This window comes from Rhinoderma darwinii, chromosome 10, assembly GCF_050947455.1.
Source record: "Rhinoderma darwinii isolate aRhiDar2 chromosome 10, aRhiDar2.hap1, whole genome shotgun sequence".
Taxonomy (NCBI): domain Eukaryota; kingdom Metazoa; phylum Chordata; class Amphibia; order Anura; family Rhinodermatidae; genus Rhinoderma; species Rhinoderma darwinii.
The window spans coordinates 106,341,680-106,360,798 of NC_134696.1; the positions used below are offsets into that span (position 1 = coordinate 106,341,680).

Below are 19,119 nucleotides of genomic sequence, written 5' to 3' on the forward strand. Positions count from 1 at the left end.
TCAGGATTGGTCTGTACAATGTCAGATAACACTGTGTGTAGTATTAGGATGTAGTATTATCCCTCATGCTGCAGACACTGATCAGGAATGGTCTGTACAATCAGTCAGATAGCACAGTGTGTAGTATTAGGATGTAGTATTATTCCTCATGCTGCAGACACTGATCAGGAATGGTCTGTACAATCAGTCAGATAGCACTGTGTGTAGTATTAGGATGTAGTATTATTCCTCATGCAGCAGTCACTGATCAGGATTGGTCTGTACAATCAGTCAGATAACACTGTGTGTAGTATTAGGATGTAGTATTATTACTCATGCTGCAGACACTGATCAGGAATGGTCTGTACAATCAGTCAGATAACACTGTGTGTAGTATTAGGATGTAGTATTATTCCTCATGCTGCAGTCACTGATCAGGAATGGTCTGTACAATCAGTCAGATAACACTGTGTGTAGTATTAGGATGTAGTATTATTCCTCATGCTGCAGTCACTGATCAGGAATGGTCTGTACAATCAGTCAGATAACACTGTGTGTAGTATTAGGATGTAGTATTATTACTCATGCTGCAGACACTGATCAGGAATGGTCTGTACAATCAGTCAGATAACACTGTGTGTAGTATTAGGATGTAGTATTATTCCTCATGCTGCAGTCACTGATCAGGAATGGTCTGTACAATCAGTCAGATAGCACTGTGTGTAGTATTAGGATGTAGTATTATCCCTCATGCTGCGGTCACTGATCAGGAATGGTCTGTACAATCAGTCAGATAGCACTGTGTGTAGTATTAGGATGTAGTATTATTCCTCATGCTGCAGACACTGATCAGGAATGGTCTGTACAATCAGTCAGATAACACTGTGTGTAGTATTAGGATGTAGTATTATCCCTCATGCTGCAGTCACTGATCAGGAATGGTCTGTACAATCAGTCAGATAGCACTGTGTGTAGTATTAGGATGTAGTATTATTTCTCATGCTGCAGTCACTGATCAGGAATGGTCTGTACAATCAGTCAGATAGCACTGTGTGTAGTATTAGGATGTAGTATTATTCCTCATGCTGCAGACACTGATCAGGAATAGTCTGTACAATCAGTCAGATAACACTGTGTGTAGTATTAGGATGTAGTATTATTCCTCATGCTGCAGACACTGATCAGGATTGGTCTGTACAATGTCAGATAACACTGTGTGTAGTATTAGGATGTAGTATTATTCCTCATGCTGCGGTCACTGATCAGGAATGGTCTGTACAATCAGTCAGATAGCACTGTGTGTAGTATTAGGATGTAGTATTATTCCTCATGCTGCAGTCACTGATCAGGAATAGTCAGTACAATCAGTCAGATAGCACTGTGTGTAGTATTAGGATGTAGTATTATTCCTCATGCTGCAGACACTGATCAGGAATAGTCTGTACAATCAGTCAGATAGCACAGTGTGTAGTATTAGGATGTAGTATTATTCCTCATGCTGCAGACACTGATCAGGATTGGTCTGTACAATGTCAGATAACACTGTGTGTAGTATTAGGATGTAGTATTATTCCTCATGCTGCGGTCACTGATCAGGAATGGTCTGTACAATCAGTCAGATAGCACTGTGTGTAGTATTAGGATGTAGTATTATTCCTCATGCTGCAGTCACTGATCAGGAATGGTCTGTACAATCAGTCAGATAGCACTGTGTGTAGTATTAGGATGTAGTATTATTCCTCATGCTGCAGTCACTGATCAGGAATAGTCAGTACAATCAGTCAGATAGCACTGTGTGTAGTATTAGGATGTAGTATTATTCCTCATGCTGCAGACACTGATCAGGATTGGTCTGTACAATGTCAGATAACACTGTGCGTAGTATTAGGATGTAGTATTATCCCTCATGCTGCAGACACTGATCAGGAATGGTCTGTACAATCAGTCAGATAGCACTGTGTGGAGTATTAGGATGTAGTATTATTCCTCATGCTGCAGTCACTGATCAGGAATGGTCTGTACAAATCAGTCAGATAGCACAGTGTGTAGTATTAGGATGTAGTATTATTCCTCATGCTGCAGACACGGATCAGGAATGGTCAGTACAATCAGTCAGATAACACTGTGTGTAGTATTAGGATGTAGTATTATTCCTCATGCTGCAGACACTGATCAGGAATGGTCTGTACAATCAGTCAGATAACACTGTGTGTAGTATTAGGATGTAGTATTATTCCTCATGCTGCAGACACTGATCAGGAATGGTCTGTACAATCAGTCAGATAACACTGTGTGTAGTATTAGGATGTAGTATTATTCCTCATGCTGCAGACACTGATCAGGAATGGTCTGTACAATCAGTCAGATAGCACTGTGTGTAGTATTAGGATGTAGTATTATTCCTCATGCTGCAGTCACTGATCAGGAATGGTCTGTACAATCAGTCAGATAACACTGTGTGTAGTATTAGGATGTAGTATTATTCCTCATGCTGCAGTCACTGATCAGGAATGGTCTGTACAATCAGTCAGATAACACTGTGTGTAGTATTAGGATGTAGTATTATTCCTCATGCTGCAGTCACTGATCAGGAATGGTCTGTACAATCAGTCAGATAGCACTGTGTGTAGTATTAGGATGTAGTATTATTCCTCATGCTGCAGTCACTGATCAGGAATGGTCAGTACAATCAGTCAGATAGCACTGTGTGTAGTATTAGGATGTAGTATTATTCCTCATGCTGCAGTCACTGATCAGGAATAGTCTGTACAATCAGTCAGATAATACTGTGTGTAGTATTAGGCAGTAGTATTATTCCTCATGCTGCAGTCACTGATCAGGAATGGTCTGTACAATCAGTCAGATAACACTGTGTGTAGTATTAGGATGTAGTATTATTCCTCATGCTGCAGTCACTGATCAGGAATGGTCTGTACAATCAGTCAGATAGCACTGTGTGTAGTATTAGGATGTAGTATTATTCCTCATGCTGCAGTCACTGATCAGGAATGGTCAGTACAATCAGTCAGATAGCACTGTGTGTAGTATTAGGATGTAGTATTATTCCTCATGCTGCAGTCACTGATCAGGAATGGTCTGTACAATCAGTCAGATAGCACTGTGTGTAGTATTAGGATGTAGTATTATTCCTCATGCTGCTGACACTGATCAGGAATGGTCAGTACAATGTCAGATAACACTGTGTGGAGTATTAGGATGTAGTATTATTACTCACAGAGTATAGAAACATGTGATAAGCAAAATCCACAAACTCACCGCAGTTGAGCTCATCGCCTCCGTCCTTGCAGTCCCTTTCTCCATCACACAGATATTCTCGAGGAATACACTGTCCATTTGGGCATCGAGCCTCATCTCTCTGACAAACACGGGCACCATCTATTGGCGTCTTCGGAGGAGGGCGTTTGAATGGCGTGGTGGCAACAAACGGGGGTGGGGTGGTGGCAGGTCGCACAATAATGGCAGGTCTTGTGGTAACAGTAGGACGGGTGACGACGGCTTCTGTGGGTTCTGGACAATATATTATGATATTGATATTACAGGTAATAAAGATACGGCAGTGGGGGGGGGGCACCAAGCAAGTTATGGCATCCGTGTAGCATGCACCATGCGGGGGATTGTTACTCCTATATACTGGAATACAGTGGGGCACCTGCTAGGACCCCCCTAACAGCCAGAGCCACTACAGAAAACGGCTGTCCCCCTGGGGTGTCTGTGCATTACATTCATCTCCCCACATTACGGACGTGCTCAGCCGCATGGAGTATTGGTAAAGCACCGCCAGTCTGGCACCTTCTTTACAACCCGTTATCCTCGGAGGAGACCAGGACCCATCACAGGAATATAATCTGGGACTACTCCCCCCACTGCTGCATGATCGTTATCTCCTCATGTCTGAGGCTCGGCTGAAAAAACACATATCATGAGCGACTCCCCAGTAATAATGTTCCACTCACTACCCCCGGCCCAGGGTACAGTCCCAGGACTGCGAGAGTCCCGGCCTAGACCTGGGACTAGGACTTTATTTAGCTGTCCCTGTGCCAGGTTTACCCCTCAGCTTTACTCACCACACGCCTCCTCGTCAGACATGTCCCGACAGTCGTGACGCTGATCACACCGAAACTCCAAGGGGACGCACTCGCCATTATTACAGGAGAACTCATTAGCAGAGCAGGACCCCATTGGAGGTCTGACTATGGAGAGAAAATAAAAACATGCAAACAAAACTCAGCAGACGTATGGATATGTGCCGGGTGACCCCTAAAAAGCCCAAGGAATAGTCCTTCACCACGTCCGTCAGCGCGAGGCCAGAGCCGCTACAGCCATGTCTGCTCCCTACCAAGTGGAGACATCCTGAGCTATAAGAGAGCCGCCGAGTAGATATCCCATTCATACAGAACACACATGACTACAGGTAGATCAACCAAGCCTGGCCCCTGACCACCACAGGGCCCTTGAGAAGCCAGGTCATGGGTTGAATTCTACCACGTGCCATATTATTTGGTTACCGCACTGCACGCGCTCAATCATCTTATGTCCATTTATATAATCCCAGAGAATCCATCTAAATCATGTGGTTCAGGACAAGATTTCAATGGATATAAAACAAAAGTGTTTGTGTTCAATGAGAGCAAGCAGAGATTTTGAGAACGATGAAGAATTGAAATAAGTATAAGGAATTCTTTGCAATGGTTACAATATTTACAAGAAACTGGACACTGGCCCTTTAAATCACAAGGTCAGTCAGGGAGGGGCGCATGGAGCACGTCAGGGAGGGGCGCAGGGAGCGCGTCAGGGAGGGGCGCAGGGAACGCGTCAGGGAGGAGCGCAGGTAGCGCGCCAGGGAGGGGAGCAGGGAGCGCGTCAGGGAGGGGCGCAGGGTGGGGCGCAGGGATCGCGGCAGGGAGGAGCTCTGGGTCAGATCAGTGACGTGCACCCAATCACAGCACATCACAAGCATCTTACCTGGGGTGTCCACCCCAACTGGAGACGGAGGGGTTTGTGCTAGAAAGAAAGAGAAGTTCAGAGACAGAGAGTGATAGACAGAGGTGCAGTATATAGACAGAGGTGCAGTATATAGACAGAGGTGCAGTATATATCAGTGATAGACAGAGGTGCAGTATATATCAGTGATAGACAGAGGTGCAGTATATATCAGTGATAGACAGAGGTGCAGTATATATATCAGTGATAGACAGAGGTGCAGTATATATATCAGTGATAGACAGAGGTGCAGTATATAGACAGAGGTGCAGTATATAGACAGAGGTGCAGTATATAGACAGAGGTGCAGTATATATCAGTGATAGACAGAGGTGCAGTATATATCAGTGATAGACAGAGGTGCAGTATATATATCAGTGATAGACAGAGGTGCAGTATATATATCAGTGATAGACAGAGGTGCAGTATATATATCAGTGATAGACAGAGGTGCAGTATATAGACAGAGGTGCAGTATATAGACAGAGGTGCAGTATATAGACAGAGGTGCAGTATATAGACAGAGGTGCAGTATATAGACAGAGGTGCAGTATATAGACAGAGGTGCAGTATATATCAGTGATAGACAGAGGTGCAGTATATAGACAGAGGTGCAGTATATATCAGTGATAGACAGAGGTGCAGTATATAGACAGAGGTGCAGTATATAGACAGAGGTGCAGTATATAGACAGAGGTGCAGTATATAGACAGAGGTGCAGTATATATCAGTGATAGACAGAGGTGCAGTATATATCAGTGATAGACAGAGGTGCAGTATATATATATCAGTGATAGACAGAGGTGCAGTATATAGACAGAGGTGCAGTATATAGACAGAGGTGCAGTATATAGACAGAGGTGCAGTATATAGACAGAGGTGCAGTATATAGACAGAGGTGCAGTATATAGACAGAGGTGCAGTATATAGACAGAGGTGCAGTATATATCAGTGATAGACAGAGGTGCAGTATATATCAGTGATAGACAGAGGTGCAGTATATATATCAGTGATAGACAGAGGTGCAGTATATAGACAGAGGTGCAGTATATAGACAGAGGTGCAGTATATAGACAGAGGTGCAGTATATAGACAGAGGTGCAGTATATAGACAGAGGTGCAGTATATAGACAGAGGTGCAGTATATAGACAGAGGTGCAGTATATAGACAGAGGTGCAGTATATAGACAGAGGTGCAGTATATATCAGTGATAGACAGAGGTGCAGTATATATCAGTGATAGACAGAGGTGCAGTATATATATCAGTGATAGACAGAGGTGCAGTATATAGACAGAGGTGCAGTATATAGACAGAGGTGCAGTATATATCAGTGATAGACAGAGGTGCAGTATATATCAGTGATAGACAGAGGTGCAGTATATATATCAGTGATAGACAGAGGTGCAGTATATAGACAGAGGTGCAGTATATAGACAGAGGTGCAGTATATAGACAGAGGTGCAGTATATAGACAGAGGTGCAGTATATATCAGTGATAGACAGAGGTGCAGTATATAGACAGAGGTGCAGTATATATCAGTGAGGGTGGTCAGTGGCAGGGACACTGCTGGCCAGCGATAGAGAAGTATATATGTCCGTTATTACATAGCTAGTGAGGCAGAGAGACAAGTTCATCAGGATCCGGCCGCTTCCCTCCATAGATAACTCACTGATACTAGAAAACTGCGCTGACGGACACAGACATCGTATACGGGACACTTACCGACACCGAGGCGCCGGAACTGGAAGCCCTCGCTGGAGGTGACATAATTGGCTATAGAACCGCTGGCGATGACCGAGTACAAGACCTGGCGGATCTGAGCGTCATTATTGTTATTTTCAGATCCCACGTCCAATTCCACAAACACAAAACCATCAATGACCCTGCGGAGAAAAGAAAGAACCGTGAGGGGCCACAACGATGGAGCCACATCCGCACCTTCCTACAGAATAACCTACTTATGGCTGATAACAGGGGAAAATAGCAGCCACAACAACCATATAATACAGGAGAGGAGTATACAGGATATATACAGGAGAGGAGAGGAGTATACAGGATATATACAGGAGAGGAGTATACAGGATATATACAGGAGAGGAGAGGAGTATACAGGATATAAACAGGAGAGGAGAGGAGTATACAGGATATAAACAGGAGAGGAGAGGAGTATACAGGATATATACAGGAGAGGAGTATACAGGATATATACAGGAGAGGAGAGGAGTATACAGGATATATACAGGAGAGGAGAGGAGTATACAGGATATAAACAGGAGAGGAGAGGAGTATACAGGATATATATACGGTGGTGACTGGTGACGTATAGCATGTACATGAGATAATACGGTGTGATATACATGTCAGTGGCAGCACACAGTATATATTTGTCTGTGGGGTTACGGATCGGGCTCATTGGTCACTTACTTGACATATACAACGTTCGCCGCTTGGTCTCCAGGGATTTTTGTATATTCGGAGTTGAGCTGGAAGACAAAAGACAGATGATCGGCCATTATTATTCCAGGTGGTGTCCCCTATTAATTCCACAACTATTGATAACTCCACGTCCGGTGGGGGCGGTGACGGAGCGGAGATGCCGTCGGTGGCGCTGTCGGTGGCGCTGTCAGTGACGCTGTCGGTGGCGCTGTCAGGCATTTCACACTCCTGGAGACACTAATATGACGCTGCGGGTGGTCTCACCGTGTCCTCAATGGCTTCCGACAAATCTCGGAACTGGACGGAGGAGAAGTTGTCCAGGTCCGGCGTGTACTCGATGGATGTCGTGAAATTCACCAGAGCTCTGTAATAATCTGGAAGAAAACACAATGGATGAGAGAGCCTCCAACGAGCTGACACAGGAGGAGAGCACCACAGCTGACAATACCATGCCTTATACTGCAATAAGGGCCCGGGAAGGACGAGCAGTCCCTGCGGACAGTCAATGACACTGTAACAAAATGACAGATATGTAATAACAGAGTCCTCCGGAGGGTCTGCCGACCCTTTCACTTCTTCCACATTTTGTAATGTTGATCCTTGCTCTAAAATAAAATACAAATCCAGTTGTTCCCCCTCATTCTGCCCTCAATACCCCAAAATGTTAAAGTGAAAACAGAATTTTAGAAATGTTTGCAAATTTATTAAAAATGAAAAACTGAACTTTCTCATGGACATAATATTCAGACGCTTTGTTAGGACACTTGACCTCCCGTTTATCTAGATCATCTGTGAGATGTTTCTACACCTTGATTGGATCCACCGGTGGTAAATTCATTTGATTGGACATGATTTGGAAAGACACGCCCCCGTCTATATAAGGTCTCACAGCTGACAATGTATATCAGAGTCAAGACCAAGTCCTGAGGAGGAGAGAACGGCCTGAGGAGCTCAGAGATGGGATTGTGGAGACAGATCTGGGCAAGGGGACAAAAAAAATATCTGCACTGAAAGTTCCCAAGAGCGCAGTGTCCTCCATAACAACCAGGACCTTCCTAGAGCCGCCCCGCCAAACTAAGTAATCGGGGGAGAAGGGCCTTGGTAAGAGAGATGACCAAGAACCCAATGATCACAGTGGCCGAGCCCCCAAGATCCAGTGTACAGATGGGAGAAACTTCCAGGAGGTCGACCATCACTGCAGCACTCCACCAATCTGGGCTTTATGGCAGAGCGGTCAGATAGAAGCCGCTCCTCAGTAATAGACACATGAAAGCCGTCCGGAGGTTACAAAAAATCACCTAAAGGAGTCACTGAGAGAAACAAGATCCTGGGGTCTGATGGAAACCAAGATGGAACTTAGTGTCTATGTCTGGAGGAGACCAGTCATTGCCCAATACCAACCCTACAGTGAAGCATGGTGGTGGAGGTGGTGGCATAGTCATGTCTGGAGGAGACCAGTCACTGCCCAATACCAACCCTACAGTGAAGCATGGTGGTGGAGGTGGTGGCATAGTCATGTCTTGAGGAGACCAGTCACTGCCCATCACCTGCCCAATACCAACCCTACAGTTAAGCATGGTGGTGGTGGTGTCAGCGTCATGCTGGGGGGTGTTATTCAGGGGCTGGGACAGGGAGACTGGTCAGGGTTGAGGGAAAGATGAATTGAGAAAAGTACAGAGATATTCTTACTGAAAACCTGATCCGGAGCACTCTGGACCTCAGACTGGGCCGAAGGGTCATCTTCCATCAAGACAATGACCCTAAGCACAAAGCCGAGACCACACGGGAGAGGCGGGGGGACAACACAGGAGAGGCGGGGGGACAACACAGGAGTGGCGGGGGGACCACACAGGAGTGGCGGGGGGACCACACAGGAGTGGCGGGGGGGACCACACAAGAGTGGCAGGGGGGACCACACAGGAGTGGCGGGGGGGACCACACAAGAGTGGCAGGGGGGACCACACAAGAGTGGCAGGGGGGACCACACAATTGTGGCGGGGGGGACCACACAAGAGTGGCGGGGGGGACCACACAAGAGTGGCGGGGGGGACCACACAGGAGTGGCGGGGGGGACCACACAAGAGTGGCAGGGGGGACCACACAAGAGTGGCAGGGGGGACCACACAATTGTGGCGGGGGGGACCACACAAGAGTGGCGGGGGGGACCACACAAGAGTGGCGGGGGGGACCACACAGGAGTGGCGGGGGGGACCACACAGGAGTGGCGGGGGGACCACACAGGAGTCTTGAAAAAATGTAAAGGGTGTGAAGACCTTCCGAATGCATTGCAATTAGGACAAAGTGTGTCAGAACCGGCCACTAGAGAGCACTGTAGACTCGGCTACCAGAGGGCACTGCAGGCTCGGCCACCAGAGGGTGTTGCAGACAAGTTGGATTTGTGAAATGCGGCAATATACAGAAAGATGAAGGAGATCTCAGGGACAATGTCAGATAATGATCAGTCCAAACCACACAGATGGGAAATACAAGGAAGAGCAGGACATCCCGTTACCTCCCTATGACCGGCTGATGTCATGACACCATTTACATTCTTAGTCTTATAAAGAAACCTATAAATCCTTAAGAATTCTGCAATATAACGAGGATTCATGACCAGGTTATATCCCTTGTGGCTCCATATGATGGGTCATAGTCACATAGGGCCACACAGTACTCAGAGCTCTATATGACAGATTATAGGGCCACAGAGTCCTCAGAGCTCTATATGACAGATGATAGGGTTACACAGTCCTCCGAGCTCTATGTGACAGATTATAGGGCCACACAGTACTCAGAGCTCTATGTGACAGATTATAGGGCCACACAGTCCTCAGAGCTCTATATGACAGATTATAGGGCCACACAGTCCTCAGAGCTCTATGTGACAGATTATAGGGTTACACAGTCCTCGGAGCTCTATGTGACAGATTATAGGGTTACACAGTCCTCCGAGCTCTATGTGACAGATTATAGGGTTACACAGTCCTCAGAGCTCTATGTGACAGATTATAGGGTTACACAGTCCTCCGAGCTCTATGTGACAGATTATAGGGTTACACAGTCCTCCGAGCTCTATGTGACAGATTATAGGGTTACACAGTCCTCAGAGCTCTAGGTGATAGATTATAGGGTTACACAGTCCTCCGAGCTCTAGGTGACAGATTATAGGGCCACACAGTACTCAGAGCTCTATGTGACAGATTATAGGGCCACACAGTACTCAGAGCTCTATGTGACAGATTATAGGGCCACACAGTCCTCAGAGCTCTATATGACAGATGATAGGGTTACACAGTCCTCCGAGCTCTATGTGACAGATTATAGGGCCACACAGTACTCAGAGCTCTATATGACAGATTATAGGGCCACACAGTCCTCAGAGCTCTATGTGACAGATTATAGGGTTACACAGTCCTCGGAGCTCTATGTGACAGATTATAGGGTTACACAGTCCTCAGAGCTCTATGTGACAGATTATAGGGTTACACAGTCCTCGGAGCTCTATGTGACAGATTATAGGGTTACACAGTCCTCCGAGCTCTATGTGACAGATTATAGGGTTACACAGTCCTCCGAGCTCTATGTGACAGATTATAGGGTTACACAGTCCTCCGAGCTCTATGTGACAGATTATAGGGTTACACAGTCCTCCGAGCTCTATGTGATAGATTATAGGGTTACACAGTCCTCGGAGCTCTATATGACAGATTATAGGGTTACACAGTCCTCCGAGCTCTATGTGACAGATTATAGGGTTACACAGTCCTCAGAGCTCTAGGTGATAGATTATAGGGTTACACAGTCCTCGGAGCTCTATATGACAGATTATAGGGTTACACAGTCCTCGGAGCTCTATATGACAGATTATAGGGCCACACAGTCCTCAGAGCTCTAGGTGACAGATTATAGGGTTACACAGTCCTCGGGGCTCTATGTGACAGATTATAGGGCCACACACGTCCGTCATACACTAAATTGCTGCATTAGGATCATATTATATTCACTTATTACCAACCAATTATGGATATAGAAAGATAAGCAGGACCCCAACACTTAGACAGGCAGAGCAGACCGTGCGGGTGGGGGGTTCTCTCTTGATAATGTTTAGGGTCTATAGAATGCCGGGGGTCAGGCATATATTAGCCCTTCCACCTTGTGCTATGGACTGAACATGATCACTCCTGGAGATGTCGTAGTTACGTCCCACAGACGGCGGCAGCTGCTCATATACGAGAGATGAACCTCAGGCCCCAGAGATTGTGCATCGTCCACCGCACTTCCCACACACAACATCTGGACATAGGGCCACAGTCCCATCCAATACCCCAAACTTCCCACTGACAGGTGATGAGGCGAGACTGGGGAGAAGATGGAATGTGACAGCCGCCCACAGGAACCCACTGACAGAACCGCCAGTCAATGAGGAGAGCAGACCGTCCAGCGAGCGGCTGCACAGGGGGATGATGGATGAGCGCAGCTGTCAGAAGACATCCAACCACTGGGAAAAAATGATGGACGTCAACCAGGACGGATTATACACAGCTGGAGGCAGCTGGACCGGCCCCATGTGTCCTACCAGCCTAAACCCCATAGACAGGAGGATCATGTCCTGTCTATAGGGGCCTGGGAAGGAGGGTCATGTCCTGTCTATAGGGGCCCGGGAAGGAGGGTCATGTCCTGTCTATAGGGGCCCGGGAAGGAGGGTCATGTCCTGTCTATAGGGGCCCGGGAAGGAGGGTCATGTCCTGTCTATAGGGGCCTGGGAAGGAGGGTCATGTCCTGTCTATAGGGGCCCGGGAAGGAGGGTCATGTCCTGTCTATAGGGGCCCAGGAAGGAGGGTCATGTCCTCTCTATAGGGGCCTGGGAAGGAGTGTCATGTCCTGTCTATAGGGGCCCGGGAAGGAGGGTCATGTCCTGTCTATAGGGGCCCGGGAAGGAGGGCCATGTCCTGTCTATAGGGGCCCGGGAAGGAGGGTCATGTCCTGTCTATAGGGGCCCGGGAAGGAGGGTCATGTCCGGTCTATAGGGGCCCGGGAAGGAGGGTCATGTCTGGTCTATAGGGGCCCGGGAAGGAGGGTCATGTCTGGTCTATAGGGGCCCGGGAAGGAGGGTCATGTCTGGTCTATAGGGGCCCGGGAAGGAGGGTCATGTCCTGTCTATAGGGGCCCGGGAAGGAGGGTCATGTCTGGTCTATAGGGGCCCGGGAAGGAGGGTCATGTCCGGTCTATAGGGGCCCGGGAAGGAGGGTCATGTCCTGTCTATAGGGGCCCGGGAAGGAGGGTCATGTCCTGTCTATAGGGGCCCGGGAAGGAGGGTCATGTCTGGTCTATAGGGGCCCGGGAAGGTGGGTCATGTCCTGTCTATAGGGGCCCGGGAAGGAGGGTCATGTCTGGTCTATAGGGGCCCAGGAAAGAGGGTCATCTCCTGTCTATAGGGGCCCGGGAAGGAGGGTCATGTCCTGTCTATAGGGGCCTGGGAAGGAGGGTCATGTCCTGTCTATAGGGGCCCAGGAAGGTCTTATAACAATAGGAGTCGGGAAGGATGGTCACATGGTAGGGACATATCTATAGGGGTCTGGGGGTTGTGTAATATCTATAGGTGACTGGGAAAGACTATTCACTAGATATACAGAATGTCTATAGGTCATTGGGGATCATGTAGATAGATTGTAGAAGGCCTTGGTCCCCAGTAGAGGATTATAATGTGAGTGTAGGACCCCCCATATTTTGAGTGTGGGACAGACGTAGGATCTCGGGGACCAGGTAACCAGATCTCTTCAGACCTTCTCGTATCTTGGTCTGTGACAATGGACGGCTTGATAAAGAAACTTTGGAGAGGGCTATTGGTTTTAATGCTGGGGCGGACGTGCTCGGAGCTGCTGAATCTCATCAAATGGCGCTGGTCATACTAGATGTGGTCTATAGCTGCAGTCCAGGCCTATAACCCCTCAGATCTATGGTGGATATCACACAACGCGCATGCAGCTACAATCAGATCAAGCACTGGGGAACGTGACCTCCTGGAGAAGAAGGGGTGTAACGTGCTCCCCATAATGAGAAGCAAGACCGGGAGAAGACACAAAGTGCTGTGTAACATGCAACGTAGACCAGGAACCTGCAGACAGCCGCCCGGGAAATGTACCCAGCCGGCACCAAGGGGTTAACACAAAGCAGAGGGGAAGGAGAATGCACAGGCCGCATACAGACCCCCAATATACAGCATCCCTCAATATGCATCTTCCTATATACGCCTACAATACATGGGGTCCCACACTGGGCACAATTAGTGGTGTGGGCGCGTGCACGGGGTGGGGGGCGCGTGCACGGGGATGGGGGCACACACCTCCTGCACAACTTACTCAGGAATGCTTCTTGGTCCAGGTCAGAGACACTCATACCTGCCAGCTGCGGAGCTAACGGGGTTACCACAGACCCTGAGGATGGACAATGGTGGACGGGGGGTGAGGGGAGTCCAGGGGGTGACGGGAGGAGAAGAAGAAATAATTGATTACTGGTCCCTGGACACAATACAGAACATCCAGCAAAGATATCAGACATACAGTGTGGGTGAGGGGCAGCTTCTCTATGGCCTTAAAGTTCCCCCACAGGTGCAGCGTCGTCACTAGTAATAGTATACGGTCAGTAACATGTGAGGCCGGGGGGTTCGGAGGCCCAGGTCAGTGTCCATGGAGAAGACATGTGTCCATCTATTAATATCACGGCGGACACACGGAGACGGGTGATAATGAAATGTGCCGGTCCTTCCTGTTTAGTTAATACTTCATACTAGGACGGCTGCCAGGCTGGTCTACCCTGTGCCAACCACAGCACCAAGAGTGTAACACAACACCCGTCCCTCGGAACAACGAGTAGTGTAGGGGTGCGCTCATTACAGGGTCTGTCCTGACTACACAGGGGGGATACACGACGCACACATCACACTCATTGCGGACGTCCGGTGGTCACTCTCATCGCGGACGTCCGGTGGTCACTCTCATCGCGGACGTCCGGTGGTCACTCTCATCGCGGACGTCCGGTGGTCACTCTCATCGCGGACGTCCGGTGGTCACTCTCATCGCGGACGTCCGGTGGTCACTCTCATCGCGGACGTCCGGTGGTCACTCTCATCGCGGACGTCCGGTGGTCACTCTCATTGCGGACGTCCGGTGGTCACCCTCACCTGTAGAGAACAAGCTGCTTGTTGAGGTGGATACGGTTGTGAATCCTTCTGTTACTGGACGCCCGCTGCCCATTTCACTGCTGCCATGGTTATCTGAAAACAGATGGAAGATGTTAGTCCGGTTTCTGGAACTGGGCCATATAATACGGGGTACAAGACGCTGGATGGTCACCCCCATATATCACATCAGTGCCGGTCTGTCAACCTCTCACCAGAACTCAGACGTTCGTACCAAAACTATAGGGGGAAGAGCAAGTGAACCCCAACTGACTATGTGACCCCTCTGGGGGAGAAGGCTATATACACAAGCTATATACACAAGCTATATGCCAAGTGGGCGCATTCCAATTATTATTATTAGGACGTCTGTATGATATAACAAGGGTGGAGGGGTCTGACCAGGTGGAAGGTTAGCAGAGGTACTATGTGCGAGGACAGGACGCCGCTCACACCAGGGGAAGTAATAAGGGAGCAAAGTCTGTTCACACACAATGCACATAGGAATCCTATAACTACAGGATCACGACATGAGCGGCTGCGGAGAAGTGACATGTCCTGTAATAAACTACAGTCATGTATATCCAATATAGCGACACTGTATAATGGTGGTCACAAGTGGTACTGCAACACTCAACCAGTCTGCTCATTGCTGGAGTCATGGATCATACAACACGTGGTTAATAGAAGGAAAGGCTGAGACTGCAACAAACACCCCAGAGAAAATCAGAAGATATTCCTCGAAACGTTCCCCTTAAAAGACTCCTCAGATCACTGCCCGCATCTTGTGCCCCCCGTATTCTCCTCAAAGTCGTTGTCCAGTTTCAGAAAATTATTGTCATTTTTTTGCATAATGAAAAGTTACAACATGTCTCAACACAATGTCTGCATTAATTCCTCAGTTTGCACGGATCTCTGCTTGCTGTCATCTAGAAGGAACATTCATTGTTTAATTCCAGCAGTTAAAATTCTGTCCATGGTCGTGATATAACAGGTACTGGGATCGTTACAGGGTCATAGTGATAGACACACAGGTGCAGGGATCGTTACAGGGTCATGTGATGGACACACAGGTTCTGGGATCGTTACAGGGTCATAGTGATGGACACACAGGTGCAGGGATTGTTACAGGGTCATGTGATGGACACACAGGTGCAGGGATCGTTACAGGGTCATGTAATGGACACACAGGTACTGGGATCGTTACAGGGTCATGTGATGGACACACAGGTGCAGGGATCGTTACAGGGTCATGTGATGGACACAGGTGCTGGGATCGTTACAGGGTCATGTGATGGGCACACAGGTGCAGGGATCGTTACAGGGTCATGTAATGGACACACAGGTACTGGGATCGTTACAGGGTCATGTGATGGACACACAGGTGCAGGGATCGTTACATGGTCATGTGATGGACACACAGGTGCTGGGATCGTTACAGGGTCATGTGATGGACACACAGGTGCAGGGATCGTTACATGGTCATGTGATGGACACACAGGTGCTGGGATCGTTACAGGGTCATGTGATGGACACACAGGTGCAGGGATCGTTACATGGTCATGTGATGGACACACGTGCAGGGATCGTTACAGGGTCATGTAATGGACACACAGGTACTGGGATCGTTACAGGGTCATGTGATGGACACACAGGTGCAGGGATCGTTACAGGGTCATGTAATGGACACACAGGTACTGGGATCGTTACAGGGTCATGTGATGGACACACAGGTGCAGGGATCGTTACAGGGTCATGTAATGGACACACAGGTTCTGGGATCGTTACAGGGTCATGTGATGGACAGACAGGTGCTGGGATCGTTACAGGGTCATGTGATGGACACACAGGTGCTGGGATCATTACAGGGTCATGTGATGGACACACAGGTGCAGGGATCGTTACACGGTCATAGTGATAGACACAGGTGCAGGGATCGTTACAGGGTCATGTGATGGACACACAGGTGCTGGGATCGTTACAGGGTCATGTGATGGACACACAGGTGCAGGGATCGTTACAGGATCATAGTGATGGACACACAGGTGCTGGGATCGTTACAGGGTCATGTGATGGACACACAGGTGCAGGGATCGTTACAGGATCATAGTGATGGACACAGGTGCAGGGATCGTTACAGGGTCATGTGATGGACACACAGGTACTGGGATCGTTACAGGGTCATGTGATGGACACACAGGTGCAGGGATTGTTACAGGGTCATGTGATGGACACACAGGTGCTGGGATCGTTACAGGGTCATGTGATGGACACACAGGTGCAGGGATCGTTACAGGGTCATAGTGATAGACACACAGGTGCAGGGATCGTTACAGGGTCATGTGATGGACACACAGGTGCAGGGATCGTTACAGGGTCATGTGATGGACACACAGGTGCTGGGATTGTTACAGGGTCATGTGATGGACACACAGGTGCAGGGATCGTTACAGGGTCATGTAATGGACACAGGTACTGGGATCGTTACAGGGTCATGTGATGGACACACAGGTGCAGGGATCGTTACAGGGTCATGTGATGGACACAGGTGCTGGGATCGTTACAGGGTCATGTGATGGGCACACAGGTGCAGGGATCGTTACAGGGTCATGTAATGGACACACAGGTACTGGGATCGTTACAGGGTCATGTGATGGACACACAGGTGCAGGGATCGTTACATGGTCATGTGATGGACACACAGGTGCTGGGATCGTTACAGGGTCATGTGATGACACACAGGTGCAGGGATCGTTACATGGTCATGTGATGGACACACAGGTGCTGGGATCGTTACAGGGTCATGTGATGGACACACAGGTGCAGGGATCGTTACATGGTCATGTGATGGACACACAGGTGCAGGGAACGTTACAGGGTCATGTAATGGACACACAGGTACTGGGATCGTTACAGGGTCATGTGATGGACACACAGGTGCAGGGATCGTTACAGGGTCATGTAATGGACACACAGGTACTGGGATCGTTACAGGGTCATGTGATGGACACACAGGTGCAGGGATCGTTACAGGGTCATGTAATGGACACACAGGTTCTGGGATCGTTACAGGGTCATAGTGATGGACACACAGGTGCAGGGATTGTTACAGGGTCATGTGATGGACACACAGGTGCTGGGATCGTTACAGGGTCATGTGATGGACACACAGGTGCTGGGATCGTTACAGGGTCATGTGATGGACACACAGGTGCAGGGATCGTTACATGGTCATGTGATGGACACACAGGTGCTGGGATCGTTACAGGGTCATGTGATGGACACACAGGTGCAGGGATCGTTACATGGTCATGTGATGGACACACAGGTGCAGGGATCGTTACAGGGTCATGTAATGGACACAGAGGTACTGGGATCGTTACAGGGTCATGTGATGGACACACAGGTGCAGGGATCGTTACAGGGTCATGTAATGGACACACAGGTACTGGGATCGTTACAGGGTCATGTGATGGACACACAGGTGCAGGGATCGTTACAGGGTCATGTAATGGACACACAGGTTCTGGGATCGTTACAGGGTCATGTGATGGACACACAGGTGCAGGGATTGTTACAGGGTCATGTGATGGACACACAGGTGCTGGGATCGTTACAGGGTCATGTGATGGACACACAGGTGCTGGGATCGTTACAGGGTCATGTGATGGACACACAGGTGCAGGGATCGTTACACGGTCATAGTGATAGACACACAGGTGCAGGGATCGTTACAGGGTCATGTGATGGACACACAGGTGCTGGGATCGTTACAGGGTCATGTGATGGACACACAGGTGCAGGGATCGTTACAGGATCATAGTGATGGACACACAGGTGCTGGGATCGTTACAGGGTCATGTGATGGACACACAGGTGCAGGGATCGTTACAGGATCATAGTGATGGACACACAGGTGCAGGGATCGTTACAGGGTCATGTGATGGACACACAGGTACTGGGATCGTTACAGGGTCATGTGATGGACACACAGGTGCAGGGATCGTTACATGGTCATGTAATGGACACACAGGTTCTGGGATCGTTACAGGGTCATGTGATGGACACACAGGTGCAGGGATTGTTACAGGGTCATGTGATGGACACACAGGTGCTGGGATCGTTACAGGGTCATGTGATGGACACACAGGTGCTGGGATCGTTACATGGTCATGTGATGGACACACAGGTGCTGGGATCGTTACACGGTCATAGTGATAGACACACAGGTGCAGGGATCGTTACAGGGTCATGTGATGGACACACAGGTGCAGGGATCGTTACACGGTCATAGTGATAGACACACAGGTGCAGGGATCGTTACAGGGTCATGTGATGGACACACAGGTGCTGGGATCGTTACAGGGTCATGTGATGGACACGGGTGTGGAGGTCGTTAGAAGACGCAGCTCTGATACAGATACTGTAATGTTTTATAACTTTATCCGCTGGGAGTAAACAATGAATGTTCCTTCCGAATGACAGCAAGCAGAGATCCTGCAAACCAGAAAAAGTTAATTAGA

The 19,119-nt window shown here is 48.6% G+C and overlaps 1 protein-coding gene across 1 annotated transcript in view; it reads right to left on the reverse strand.

Moving 5' to 3' along the window:
* The window catches only part of HSPG2 (heparan sulfate proteoglycan 2), a 198,494-nt gene that overhangs the window by 116,678 nt on the left and 62,697 nt on the right, over positions 1 to 19,119 (reverse strand). The window contains exons 3-8 of the mRNA XM_075840580.1: positions 14,600 to 14,692; positions 7,684 to 7,793; positions 7,408 to 7,466; positions 6,706 to 6,866; positions 4,065 to 4,190; positions 3,256 to 3,507 (exon numbers count right to left, since the gene is read on the reverse strand). Of these exons, the coding sequence (XP_075696695.1) occupies positions 3,256 to 3,507; positions 4,065 to 4,190; positions 6,706 to 6,866; positions 7,408 to 7,466; positions 7,684 to 7,793; positions 14,600 to 14,692 (801 nt within the window). The remainder of the gene's footprint in view (positions 1 to 3,255; positions 3,508 to 4,064; positions 4,191 to 6,705; positions 6,867 to 7,407; positions 7,467 to 7,683; positions 7,794 to 14,599; positions 14,693 to 19,119) is intronic.